Source organism: Colobus angolensis, unplaced genomic scaffold (assembly GCF_000951035.1).
Source record: "Colobus angolensis palliatus isolate OR3802 unplaced genomic scaffold, Cang.pa_1.0 Scaffold143, whole genome shotgun sequence".
NCBI classification, from domain to species: Eukaryota; Metazoa; Chordata; class Mammalia; order Primates; family Cercopithecidae; genus Colobus; species Colobus angolensis.
The window spans coordinates 3,960,591-3,972,895 of NW_012114522.1; the positions used below are offsets into that span (position 1 = coordinate 3,960,591).

A 12,305-nucleotide genomic window follows, 5' to 3' on the forward strand; every position below is an offset into this window, starting at 1 on the left:
GCCGTGGCCGCCCACGGGATCTCCCTCCATAAGCACCCCGCCGTGGCCGCCCACGGGATCTCCCTCCATAAGCACCCCGCCGTGGCCGCCCACGGCCTCAGGATCAAGTTCAACCTCCTATCCATGGCATTCAAGGCCCCTGGTGTTCTGCTCCTTCAAGCTCAGTCCCCGGTATATCATTTCAGTCACACTGAGCTGCAGGTCCCTGCATGTGCCAGGCTCTTCTGCCTTGTAGCCTTCCCTGTGTCTAGAAGCTTCTAGTGCCCATCCCCACTCAGGCTGCTTGGAAAGCCTTGCTACTTTCTCTGTATTTGTTGGGAATGTTGCTTCCTCTGGAAGACTTCCCTGATCTCACGTCAACTCAGTGCCCCCATGGTGACATGAGCCACCTCTGGTGGTCCTGATGTCCACTGTGCCCAGATGCCCACCCCCTCAGCTGTGTGCCCCTCATCATCCAAAACTGGTTCACTTTAGCTCCATTCCCAGTCCCTGGCCACCAGCTGTGAAGTGCTTGATAAGTGAGTGCCTTGATGTACCAGTGAAGCTATTTGCTCCACTGCCCCTGGGAAAAGGAAGCTTCTGGCTGAAGGGACTGCTTCAGAGTGGCAATGCTGGAAGTGAAGCACAGAAATGGGGAAATGGTGAGGAGGATCTAGTCCCAGAGATGTGTGCCACAGATAGAAAAGCATCACGAAAGCTGACTTTCATCAGTTTTTGGAGTGCTTATTGCCTGCCCAGCGCGGTAATGTGTTGCATTCCCCACAACAAACTTATGAGGTGGTAGAATTATTGATTCTCATTTTGCAGAGGAGGACCCTGAGGAAGGGAGGTAAAGTCACTTGCCCAAGGAAGTAGAATCAGCAGCGTCTGAAAGGAGGCACAGGCTTGGCCCCACCTGCCGTGACCCCTTGGCTATGTCTGATGTGCTCTGGGAGCTATGGTGTGAACTACAGCAAGGGCAGTCATTATAAGAATGTGTTTCCTTTGCTTCATATTCACAAAGCACTTTCCTAAACAGGAACTCATGGACTCTGCAAGGTAGCTGGGGCAGTGCCCTGTCCACAAACCTGCAGTCTGGAGGGTTCCCGTAGCTTGCCTGGGGTCATATGCTTCCTCCTGGGGTCATTTGGAACCTTGATCCCCAGAGGAACGAGCCACTGCAAGGACAAACCTGACCTGGGGAGGAGTTTGGGGACACGGTTTCTGCTCAGGGTAAAAGGAAATAAGAACCATTCATAGCTGGCAAGATGAATGTGGTTTATCTGCAGATGGGTCTGAATGCTTTCCCGTGAGTGTGCACTAGGCACCTGCCATGTCTCAGGCGCAGTGAGCCAGGCATGAATCTTGCCCTCCAAAAGTTTATAGGGGAAACAGACACAGTTGCAAACCATGACACTACAATGATGCTACTGCAGAGGTGGGCACAGGGCTGTGCCTGGCCTGGAGGGTCCCAGAGATGCTCGTGCAGAGAGATGAAAAGCCAAGTTCTTAAAAAGTCCTCGTCCACTGTCATCCCAGAGCTGAGATCACGATCCAATGTCAGGAGCTTTACGAATGACTGTATGATCCCGCCAGCCTCTGTGCCCTGGCAGTGTGCGTAGAGTGACCCCTGGTGGCAGCTACGTGAATCTCTTTGTTGTTGGGGGAATTCCAGGCAGCCTTGCTCGCTGCTTGCTTTTGTGCAGAATGGCATATTACACGTTTGTTTCTCCAGCAGCAAGCGAGAGCTTTTTTTTTTTTTTTTAAGTGTTAGTAATGTCAAAAAATAAAACAGGCAAAAGGGGTGAACATGCAAATAATATAAAAGGAAGTACAAAATGGCCAATGGTCATAAAAAAATATGGTCAGCTCCATTAGTTAAAAAATAACGCCAATGAGAAAAACCTCAGGATCTCATTTTCTTCAGTACATTTGTCAAAGGTTAAAAGGGCCTGCAGCCAAGTGGTGTTGGAGCTATCAGGAGTATAAATGAACACATCCTTTTGGAAGAGCTGTCAACCAATAAGTATTAAATGCCTTTAAAAAAAGGTTTATGCCTGAGTCTCAGCCATTTGACTTCCACGAATATATCCAAAAAGTGATCGGAGGGTACAGAAGAGTCATGTACAGTCATGTGTATCTCAGCTCTGCTTGTAGTTGGTAAAAATTCGAAACAACTCGACTGCCCAATACGAGGGAACTGATTTGATCTGGAACTTTCTCCCTTTTTTCCTCTCCCTTATAGCAGAGAATATTAGGTAGCTATAAAAACCACACTGCAGAAGATCCTGTAGAGAAATGATCCTTCTATATCATTAAATGCAAAATTCATGAAGTAAAAATTTACATTTTGTATAAATAGAACTTACACAATGTCTATGCCTAGGAAAATGTCTATGCATAGAAAAAAGCCCAGAAGGCCTCTAACACGTTCGTGTTTATGCCTGGATGTCCTGATATTCCTCATTTTCTTTCTTTTTTTTTTTTTTTTTTGCTTATAATTGCACATGAAAGCTGAGCCCAGACTAAGTTACAGGCAAATGTTTTCTTGAGGGTTGAAATGTAGGACGGATTGATAGAACAGGCAGGGAGAGAGAAAGTTCCAGATCAAGTTTAGAAACCTGAGGTCTGCTCCTGTTCTCCCGTCGACTTACTGTGTGACCTTGGACAAGTGGCTCACCCTCTCTGAGTACTGCCTTCATCGGTCGGGACATGAAGGGGTAAACTAGACAATGGGCAATGTTTCAGTACAGCGTTGTCTTGTAGGTTGTCTCCACGGGATGTCACCTCCTCGATGCAGGGATCTAGGTATGCTTATCCATGGCCGTGTCCCCAGCTCCAGATCAGGGCCTGCCACATAGTAGGTTCTCAGCGAGCAGTTGTTGAATTGCATTGAAGTCAGCCTGGATATGATAATAAAATCCAAAAAATACACCACCAGTAACCATTTCTACCTTCTGAGCTATGGAGTGGCCTCCACGCTGCCTCCCCAGCCTCCTCCTTTTTCTGTTTATGTGGTCCTTCCTCTTCCTTCGACTTCTCTGTCTTCCTCCTTTCACTTTGAATTTCTGTCTCTTCCTTTCCCTATCCTATTCCCTCTCCTTTTCCTTTGTCATTCACATTCTTTCACTTCCTTTCTTTGATGCCTTCTTTCTCTCTTTCATTTTCTCTTTTCCCTCTCACTCCAATGATGATTTTAAGCAGCTGACAAGGTGCACAATTCTGGTTGAGTGGGAACCAAATGGATAAAGACAGGAAGCAGCTGAACGGGACTATGAGAACGTGGACAGCTGCAGCAGTCAGCCAGGCCCTCTGGGTGCAGGCAGGTGGCCGTCAGGACAGGATGCCACTGCCCGGGCCCTCTGGGTTAATTGGTTCGGGTTGAGGCTCCTGCACAGGTTCTTATTTAAAGCTTCTGGGTGACTCCATCATGTGGCCAGTGCTGAGGCCCCTGGCCTATGAGAAGAAAATGGACAGGACCCAAACCATCATACAGATCAACAGGAGGCCAGCAACCCAGAGTGGGAGATGAAGGTTAAAGAAGGCCTCATTAAGGATTGGCCTTTAAGCAGGTCCCAGAAGGGGAGGAGGTTGACCGGGCAGAGGGTGGGAAGAAAGATCCAGACAGTGTGCAAAGGCTCTAAGGTGTGGGGAGAAGAGTCCCTTCCAGGAGCACAGACGTGGGTGGGGGTAGCGGAGTGGAGGTAGGGGCAGTGAGGCCGGAGGAGGTTTCTCTTTCAGTGTAACAGGAAGCGTTGAAGGGTGAGAAGCAGGCAGCAACCAGGTCCAGTTTCTATTTTAGTGCCATCACAGGGGCCTGAGCGGTGCGTGGAAGGAAGGGGCTGGGAGCAAGAAGCAGAGAGAACTTTGCCTGAAGCAGGCAAGTGATCAAGGCCCCTCCCAAGAAGGATGCGCCAGCCAGGTGGCAGGAACAGCACATGGGAAGGTGCAGAGACCGGGAGGGCATGGATGCCCTGGGGCAGGCAAGCAGGTTGCTGTGAGGGGAAGCTGGTGCAAAGCTGCAGGGGTGGGAACAAGGTGCCCAGGCAGCGACGACAGCCCATAAACGGGCACCAGCACCTGATTTCAGCATTCGTGCTGATCCTGTAGCCAGAGGGGAGCCAAGGGGAGCCTGGAAGATCAGCAGGTCTCCCGTAGCTGCAAGAAGAACCTGAAGGAGGTGGGAGGACCAGCCGGGAGTCAGATGCTGGGTCTGCTGAGGGAAGGTGAGGACCTTGGGAGCAAGTGAGAAGGGGACAGGGCACTTACCTGTTCACTTCTATTTCCTCCTGGCCTAGAGTCACACCTGGCACACAGTAGGAGCCTAATAAATGTTTTCTGAATGACTGCACTCGTAAATCTAAAACATCTGCTTTTCCTCAGGTTCGATCTGTCCACCCGAGAATGAAACATTTATTAAGCACCTACTGTATACAGGTTAGGGTGAGGGTGCAGACCAAATGAAGCCACGTTCTCTTCCTAAAGGAGCCCACAGTCCAGTGGAGTAGGTCGGTGAGCCAGCCAGCAGCACCGGGCTGGAGCACCATAGTGGAAGCAGCCAGGGCCGTGGGAACCCAGAGGAGACCTGTGCCCAGCCCCTCGTGGGTGGTGGGTGACAGCTGGTTTTTGTTTTTTTTGCCAGTCTCACGCCTCTCCCCCGTGGCAGGGGGAAAGGAGCTGCCTCTGAATTATCCTGATCTGCAGCAGGGCAGCAGCTGGGGAAGCTCCAAGCTGTGGAGAAGTCCAGGGGTTAGGGCACTGCCAAGGTACCGGGCAGTCGCATTTGGAGCTTATTGACAGTTGAAGGACAGGACGATCCAAATCCCCTGGGCAGACACCCTCCTCCCTGGGTAGGACGTGGAAAGAACCTCTGCACAGGAAAGGTGCCTTCTTCCAGGATGCCCTGGACTGTGTTCAGGGTGACTCACTGCCCCCGCCCAGGGAGGAGGCCCTGGACCCCTACACAGGAAGAGTGAAGCTGGGAGCCTTTGGTGCCCTTTAGGGTAGCAGTCTTCAACCTTTTTGGCACCAGGGACTGGTTTCATGGAAGACACTTTTTCCATGGGCAGGGGGTGCGGGGGGATAGTTTCAGGGTGAAACCGTTCCACCTCAGATCATCAGGAATTAGTTAGATTTTCATAAGGAGCACCCAATCTAGATCCCTCACTTACGCAGTTCACAATAGGGTTCACGCTTCTATGAGAATCTAATGCCGCTGCTGACCTGACAGGAGGCGGAGCTCAGGCAGTAATGCCTGCTCGCCTGCTGCTCACCTCTTGCTGTATGGCCCAGGTCCTAACAGGCCATGGACTGTACCAGTCTGGTCCATGACTCTGCTTTAGGGGACCTGGGTGCTTCTTGACTGGACAGACACTCCTCTGAGGGCTGAACACTGCCCTCATTATCTGTGGACAGGAGTCCGAGTGCTAAGAGGGGACAGTTTGGCCTGGTGAACCAAAAGCACAAGGCCGGGGCTGTGCTGCCAGGCTGTGAGCTCTCTGCCCTCTGAGCCTCAGTTTCCTCACCTATGGAAGGGACTCAAGCTCCCTGCTGGGGAGGGGCCCCCGGGGATGGGCTTGGAGTGCACACTTCAGCCAGGACACTGACGGCTCCTGACTTGCTCTGTCTTCCTCCAGGATGCTCTGGGCTGTGTTCAGGGTAACTCACTGCCCCTGCCCAGGGAGGAGGCCCTGGACCCCAGCAGAAGCCAAGGTTGGCGGAGCTCCCTGCGGTCCGATGATGCCCCTGGACAAAGGGCCTTAGAAGGTGCGTGGGTACCGCGGTGCGTGGAGGACAGGGTCCCGGGCAACACCCACCAAAAGGCTAGCTTGCTTCCTCCTCATCATGTCCCAGTGATGCAGGGGGAAGGGGTGGTCCCCCCTCTCTACAGACAAGAATCGAGGCTCAGAGAGGTAGGGTTCCACACTCAGGGTCACACAGCTGCTGCAGGGGGCATCAGAGTATGCGACTCCCACCAGGGTCCTTTGGCTCAGGCTCAGCTGAACACAGGCTCATACCCTTGGCCCTCGGGAGGGTGCCAGCCAAGGGGCCTCACAGGCCAGCAGGTTGGCAGCAGGGACATGCTTTCCCAGAAGTCCATATGATGACCAGGACCAGGGAATGGAGGCGTTCCCCCATTTCCCAGGTGACGCCTCCAGTGTGAGGCAGTGAGAATCGCACTTGGCAGGTCTGGAAGCTGCTGGGGCTTAGAAGCCTCTTGTCGCTGATGTGAACCAATATCTCTCTCTCTTTTTTTCGTTTTGTTTTGTTTTTGTTTTTGAAATGGAGTCTCTCTCTGTCACCTAGGCTGGAGTGGAGTGCAGTTGTGCGATCTCAGCTCACTGCAACCTCAAGCTCCTGGGTTCAAGTGATTCTCCTGACTTAGCCTCCCAAGTAGCTGGGATAACAGGCTCCCACCACCACGCCTGGCTAATTTTTGTATTTTTAGTAGAGATGGGGTTTTGCCATGTTGGCCAGACTGGTCACAAACTCCTGGCCTTATGTGATCTGCCTGCCTTGGCCTCCCAGAATGCTGGGATTACAGGCATGAGCCACTGTGCCAGGCTTGGGTAGTATCTTATAATATCTCATAACCACCTCCGCCGTGGATTCCAGAGCCCCTGCACTCAGAAAGCCTGACAGCCATGGTGGCCAACTGGGCACCTGTGGTTTATTTCCAGCCCTCCAACCTCAAGGGCTGTTTAGGGGTGGCATTATCCCGCTTACGTGTAGCACAGTGGTGCTGCTGACTGATGCAGCCAGCGTTCTCCCGTTATCCATTTCTGGGGAGCAGAGCTGCTACGTCGACCCAGGTCAGATGTGTCCTCATGCCAGCTGCGCAAGGCTGGGGTGAGGCTCATGACCCTGTTTGACAGATGAGGATGCTGAGGCTCAGAAAGGTTTGGTGGATTTTGTCCCGTGCAGGAGTCTGTGGGCTGCAGAGGTGGCTTGGAGCCCTGGGGCCTCTGCCCACCTGCTGATGGCTGTTTCACATCTCTGAGCCTCAGCTTCCTCCCCTGACCAAGGTGCTGGTGGTCATCAGGCTGCCCTTGGGAGGCATGATGAGGCTCACAGTTGGGGGTGGCAGGGGCTGCCATCTTACCCAAGCCCAGGGGACGTGGTCCCTAGAGGCAATCATGGCAGAGCCCCTGGGAGCGTCTTTGTAACCCCCGGGTCTTGTTGCTTTCCAGGCCAGCGTCCGGAGGGGCCCTGCACCTGGAGTTGCATCGGGCCTGGACAGGCCTCTTCTGTTTTGGCTCCAGGCCCGGAGATCACAAGCGAGGTCCCCGGAGACCTGGCGGGATCCAGCCATGAACAGGTGAGCCCAGAGGCTTTCTGTGCACGTGTGCAGTGCCCCTGGGTCCCCTCAGCCCTGTCTCGTGCAGGGTGTGTGGCCACCTGCAGGAGGTGGGAGGGGTAAAGAAGCTCCAGGTCTGGAAGAACATTCTGGAATAGTTGAGAGAGAGATTTGAGGAGAGGAAATGAAACATTCTGAGACCTGGATGGGGAGTGGGGAGGAAGGGGGTCAGCTGGGTGCCAGGCCTGGGCTGCCATGGAACAGGCTTCCTCTCATTGACACCTCCTGACACCCACGAGGCGTTGCTGCCACCTCTGCTCTGGAGAGGAGACGAGACTCCAAGGGCTGCTGTGACTCCTCCAAGGCCCCCTGCTTGGAGGTGGACCCCGAGATCCAGGCTCGACAGCCCACACTGCCCCATGCTGGCCCTGAGGGTCAGGAGCCTGTGTCTCGACTCACCTCCCATGGCTTGCTCTGAGGCTGAGGCAGTTGTAGCCTTTCTCCACTTCCATTTTCTCGTCTCTGAGAAGCAGAGCCATGCTGGGACCCGCGAGCCCGGCTGTGGTTGTGTGGTTCTAAATAGAGAGGCCCTCCGTTATCTTTTCATTCATTCATGTCCTGCTGGCCCTCCGTTATCTGTTCATTCATTCATGTCCTGCTCGCCCTCCATTATCTCTTCATTCATTCATGTGCTGCTCATGATGCATATCTTATTTTTGTTGTTGGACGTCGCATCCCTATATGCCTTACTCCTCACCACCCCCTTCCCTTGAAGCCCAGGGCAATGTCTTAGAACACGGAGGTGCCCCATTTGACAGGTGAGGTGGCTGAGGCTCCAGCAGGTTAAGGAACTTGCTCAAGGTCACACCCAGGATTGAAGCCAGGTCTCTAGGTCTATACCTCTCTGGGGCAAATGCTCTTTTCTCTGTGGGCAGCTGGGACAGTGGCTTGGTGTCTGGATTGAAGGACATTGCAGACAGAGGCAAAGACAACAGAGGAAGGAGTGCTGCCCACCAGCAGCTCCAGGGAGCAGGGAGGTGGTGACCCCTCCAGGCAGGGGCAGCGCTCCTGGCCTTCAAGCCCCCCTGACTGAAGGGCTTTGCTGCTTGTATGTCTACCTCTAAAGGCTCAGACTCCCTCTGTCCTTTGAGATGCTCCCTCTGTCCTTCTCTTCTGGGTCTTAGACCTGCTGAGCCTCTCCCAGCTATTCTAGGGGCTCCACTGAGAACTGCCTGCAGCCTGCCAGGTCTGGGAGCAGCCCCCGGGGACTCCCAGTGAGCCTAGCTAAAACCAGAATTCATCCTCAGGCTTCCCCCAGCCCAGCCGGGGCCTCTGCTGTGAGCTGGGCTCCTTCTCTCTGGATAAACACATCAAATAAGTGAAGATAAAAATACATTAGAAATATCAAGGAAACACCTCCTGTGTGCCCAGCACTGTTCTAGGCCCAGGAGTTGAACAAAGATGAAGTCCTGCCCTCAGGGAGTGGATGGCCTGCACGAGCCCCGTCCATGAGAGCCTTCTGCAGCGCTATTCACAGTCTGCATCTGCGCTGCCCAAGACGGTAGCCACGAGCCACACGGGGCTAGTGCCACGGCAGAACTGAATGTTAACCTTGATTTAATTACTCTACATTTTAGGAGCTCCATGTGGCCCATGACTAGTAGATTGGATGGGGCAGGGCTATAGGGGGAGTTAGATAATACAGACAGAAATATACAGTATGGTGTGAGGGCATGGAGGGTGCTGTGGGAGAAGATGACACAGGGTGGATGGCCCGAGAGTGAGTCAGGGAGGGCCTTCTCAAGGAAGTCATTTGCATTGAGATGTGAATGGAGCCAGGGAGTGAGCCATGAGGGCATCTGGGGCAAGGACATTCTGGGCAGAGCGAAGAGCAGGTGCAAAGGCCCTAGGGTGGTACCAGCTGTGTCCTGTGTGGGAAAGAGCTTGTCCCCTGTGCAAGTGGTGAGGAGACATGGAGAACCCCAGGAGGTGAGTGGAGGTGGGGGTGCTGAATGGAGGAAGGGGCTGTTTCACACCTCATTTTCTCTCCCCATTCGTAGCTTACTCTGGCAGAGCCTAGCTTGGATGAACAGATTCTTCTCCTGGTCTGTGGCTGCCCCCCAGGGGAGTGCTTGGACAAGTCACTCCTCCCCGTGGACCTGGCCCGGATTTCAGAAAATCTAGCAGCTGACCCGGCCACAGAGGCCTTTCTCCTGGTGCAGACGTCCACACTCCCTCTCTGGGGGCTGGCTGGGGACTCCGCTTCTTGGCGACCACTTCTGCTCCAGGAGGTTCCCTCAGATGGACAACAAACCCAAGAAGAGTTGGCCACCAGGTCCCCACCTCCTCCCAAAGCCACAGGACCCCCTAGCTGGGATTGTCACCAGGCAAGAGACCGCAGTGCCTACCTTTCCCATGAGGCCCCCCACGTTTCAAATCACCGATTTCCAAAAAAACACCCCAAGGATCTGAAAGACACTTGGAACAATGGAGGAGGAAGCCTAGGGAGGAGAACTGAAGAGGGGGAGGCAAGGGAGACTTTGGGCAGGAAGGGGAAAAACCCTGGTGACAAGCACCAGGCAAGTCAGGAAAGCCGTCAGAACCTGAGCTTGGAGAATGGGGCTGGAGCCACAGAGGGCATGCAGGACCAGAATGGGGCTTCAGAGACCAAGGCTGCCACCTGCTGCCCTGGGACCTGGCAGGAGTTTTTGATGCCTCTTCTACAGGGGGAGGCCTCAGTATCAAAGGAGGGTCCCGAATCCCTGAGAAGGGGGGAAAGGGTGGAAGGATATGTCTGGGGTCTCCGAGGAGGACTGTCATCAGAGAAGGAGGAAGCGGCGCCCCTAGCCACCTTCTCCAGGTCTCACGAGACCACAGAGCTGTGGCCAACAGTCAGTCAGCTCCTCGCAGGAAGAGGCAGAGCCATTGGAAGGACAGCTAGGGACAAGGAGGAAAACAAAATGTGGCTTGGAAATGCTCTGCTTCTGCAAGGAGAAAGCCCGGAGGACGAAGGACTAAAGGAGAAGGATGAGGTGTCGCATCAAGAAGCATCCAGTCCAGGGTGCAGGGGTGCCCCCAAGGAGCCTGACTCCCAGGAACATGAGAGCAAGGAAATGCTTTTCTTTGCAGGAGAGACAGATCTGCCCCTGTTTCCCAGATTTGCCTTATCAGCTGATGGGGGCGAACCCACGGGTCACAATCCACAGGCTGTGAGCAAAGGACAGGATAGGTGTGCACTCACAATCGATGAGCTTGCACAGGAGGTGGAGGCTTGTTTCCAGCAGCTGTCCACCCTGCAGCCAGGCAGTGGGGGCTGGCGGCGCTCAGCCTCTGCATGTGGGGGAGAGAACTGGAGCTTTGCTCAGAAGTGGCACGGTGGCGGGGAGAGAGCTCACTCTCAGCAGGTTTGGGGAAATCGGGGTATTTGTTCTGATGAAGAAGCAAAGTCTAAAGAGAGTGATGAAGGTGATAAGCTGGGAAAGACCATGGCCCTGGGCACCAGTGAAGTTCCTGGTAACCCAGGGACACTGCCTGATTGGGATGAAGCCAGTTCAAACCCTCCAGAGGGACCCGCGGAGCCCTGGGGTGCCCTCGAGAGAGTGAGGAGCAGGTTTCGTCAGCTCATTTCTGGGTTGAAGAAACAGCGATGCCAGATTTTACACGACACCACCAAACTTCACGGAGACCAAGAGCGGTGCCATGAAAGAGTGTGTGCCCTTGAAAGAGAGAGAGAGCGAGAGGTGACAAAAATATCCAGGCTCGAGCGGGCTAACCACAGGCTGGTAGAGGACATCTCTCAGTTAAAGAAAGAACTGGACCAATATTTACAGGTCATCTCCGACCTTGAAGACTGCAATGGGAAGAGTTACAGCAAAATTCTGGAGCTTGAAGAGGAAAATGAAAAACTGAAAGTGAATCTGGGCCAACTTCAGAAATCCATGTCTGAGAGTATCAGGAAATCCAAAGACACCATGGAGCAAGTCACCCTGGAAAACTGGAAGCTCCAGGCGCTGATCTCGGAGCTTGGCGTTAGTTACAAAGAGCTGATAAAGGATATCGTGCTGGGAATAGAAGACATGATCCGGGCCTTAAGCGGGGAGAACGAGCACCTTCTACGCAGGGTCCATGTCCTGGAGAGGGAAGTCACCTTGCAGAGGAGCACGGATCAGGGGCATTTGATGAGGGGAAGGGAGCACCTCCAGGGAAAAGCCAAGACTCACGCTGTAGACAAAGAGGTGCAGGTGACTCCACTCGCAGGGCAGCTGCTTTCAAGGGCCTGTGGGCCACTCTTGGCGGAGGAAGCAAGTCTGGCTGCAGGGCAGACGGGACCTTCCACAGGTGCTGGGAATTCTAGATGCGGTACTGATTCTCCCCCTCCATCACTGGTCTGGAGAAACGCTGATGTAGCCAACAACCTGCAAGGAAATGTCGGTGGAGCAGGAGTGAAAGAAGCACATATGGAGAAAGAGGAGAAGAGGCCCAGGTGTTCTGTGGCTCAGGGGCAAGCTCTGAGGTCCCTGAGCAATGGCCCCACGGTAGGTTGGGTCTGCCTGACAGCTTACTCATCACACACAACTCTGTTCCAGGATCCACCCCATTCACTTATGCAGTTCACCAGAGTCCTGTGAGGGAGGTACAATCATTCTCACCACTTACCAGATGACAGAAGGTTGGTACAAAGAAAACAGAGAAATGCAGTCACCGCAGTTACACAGCCCGTGAGGGGTGGAGCAGGGACTCACACCTCGACACTGTGGTCCCTGGATCTCTGTTCCCACCTGCCATGGGAGATTCAAGCCTGCCCCTCTGCTTAGGCTCCAGCGGGGCACCCAGAGAGTGTTCATACTTTAAGATCAGACCTTGCATTTTCCAACCCTGGGGTTTTTTAAGCGGCCCAAGTCCTAATTCTGTATATTGGGTCTTGAAAGTTGCAATGAAGGCCGGGCGCAGTGGCTCAAGCCTGTAATCCCAGCACTTTGGGAGGCCGAGACGGGCGGATCACGAGGTCAGGAGATCGAGACCATCTTGG

The 12,305-nt window shown here is 53.8% G+C and overlaps 1 protein-coding gene across 1 annotated transcript in view; it reads left to right on the plus strand.

Annotated features, from left to right (window-relative positions):
• Positions 1–11,724: 11,724 nt before the first annotated feature.
• Positions 11,725–12,305, plus strand: part of LOC105507057 (chromosome unknown open reading frame, human C4orf50) — a 39,951-nt gene continuing 39,370 nt past the window's right edge. The window contains exon 1 of the mRNA XM_011935423.1: positions 11,725–11,811. Within this exon, the coding sequence (XP_011790813.1) occupies positions 11,734–11,811 (78 nt within the window). The 5' untranslated portion in view covers positions 11,725–11,733. The remainder of the gene's footprint in view (positions 11,812–12,305) is intronic.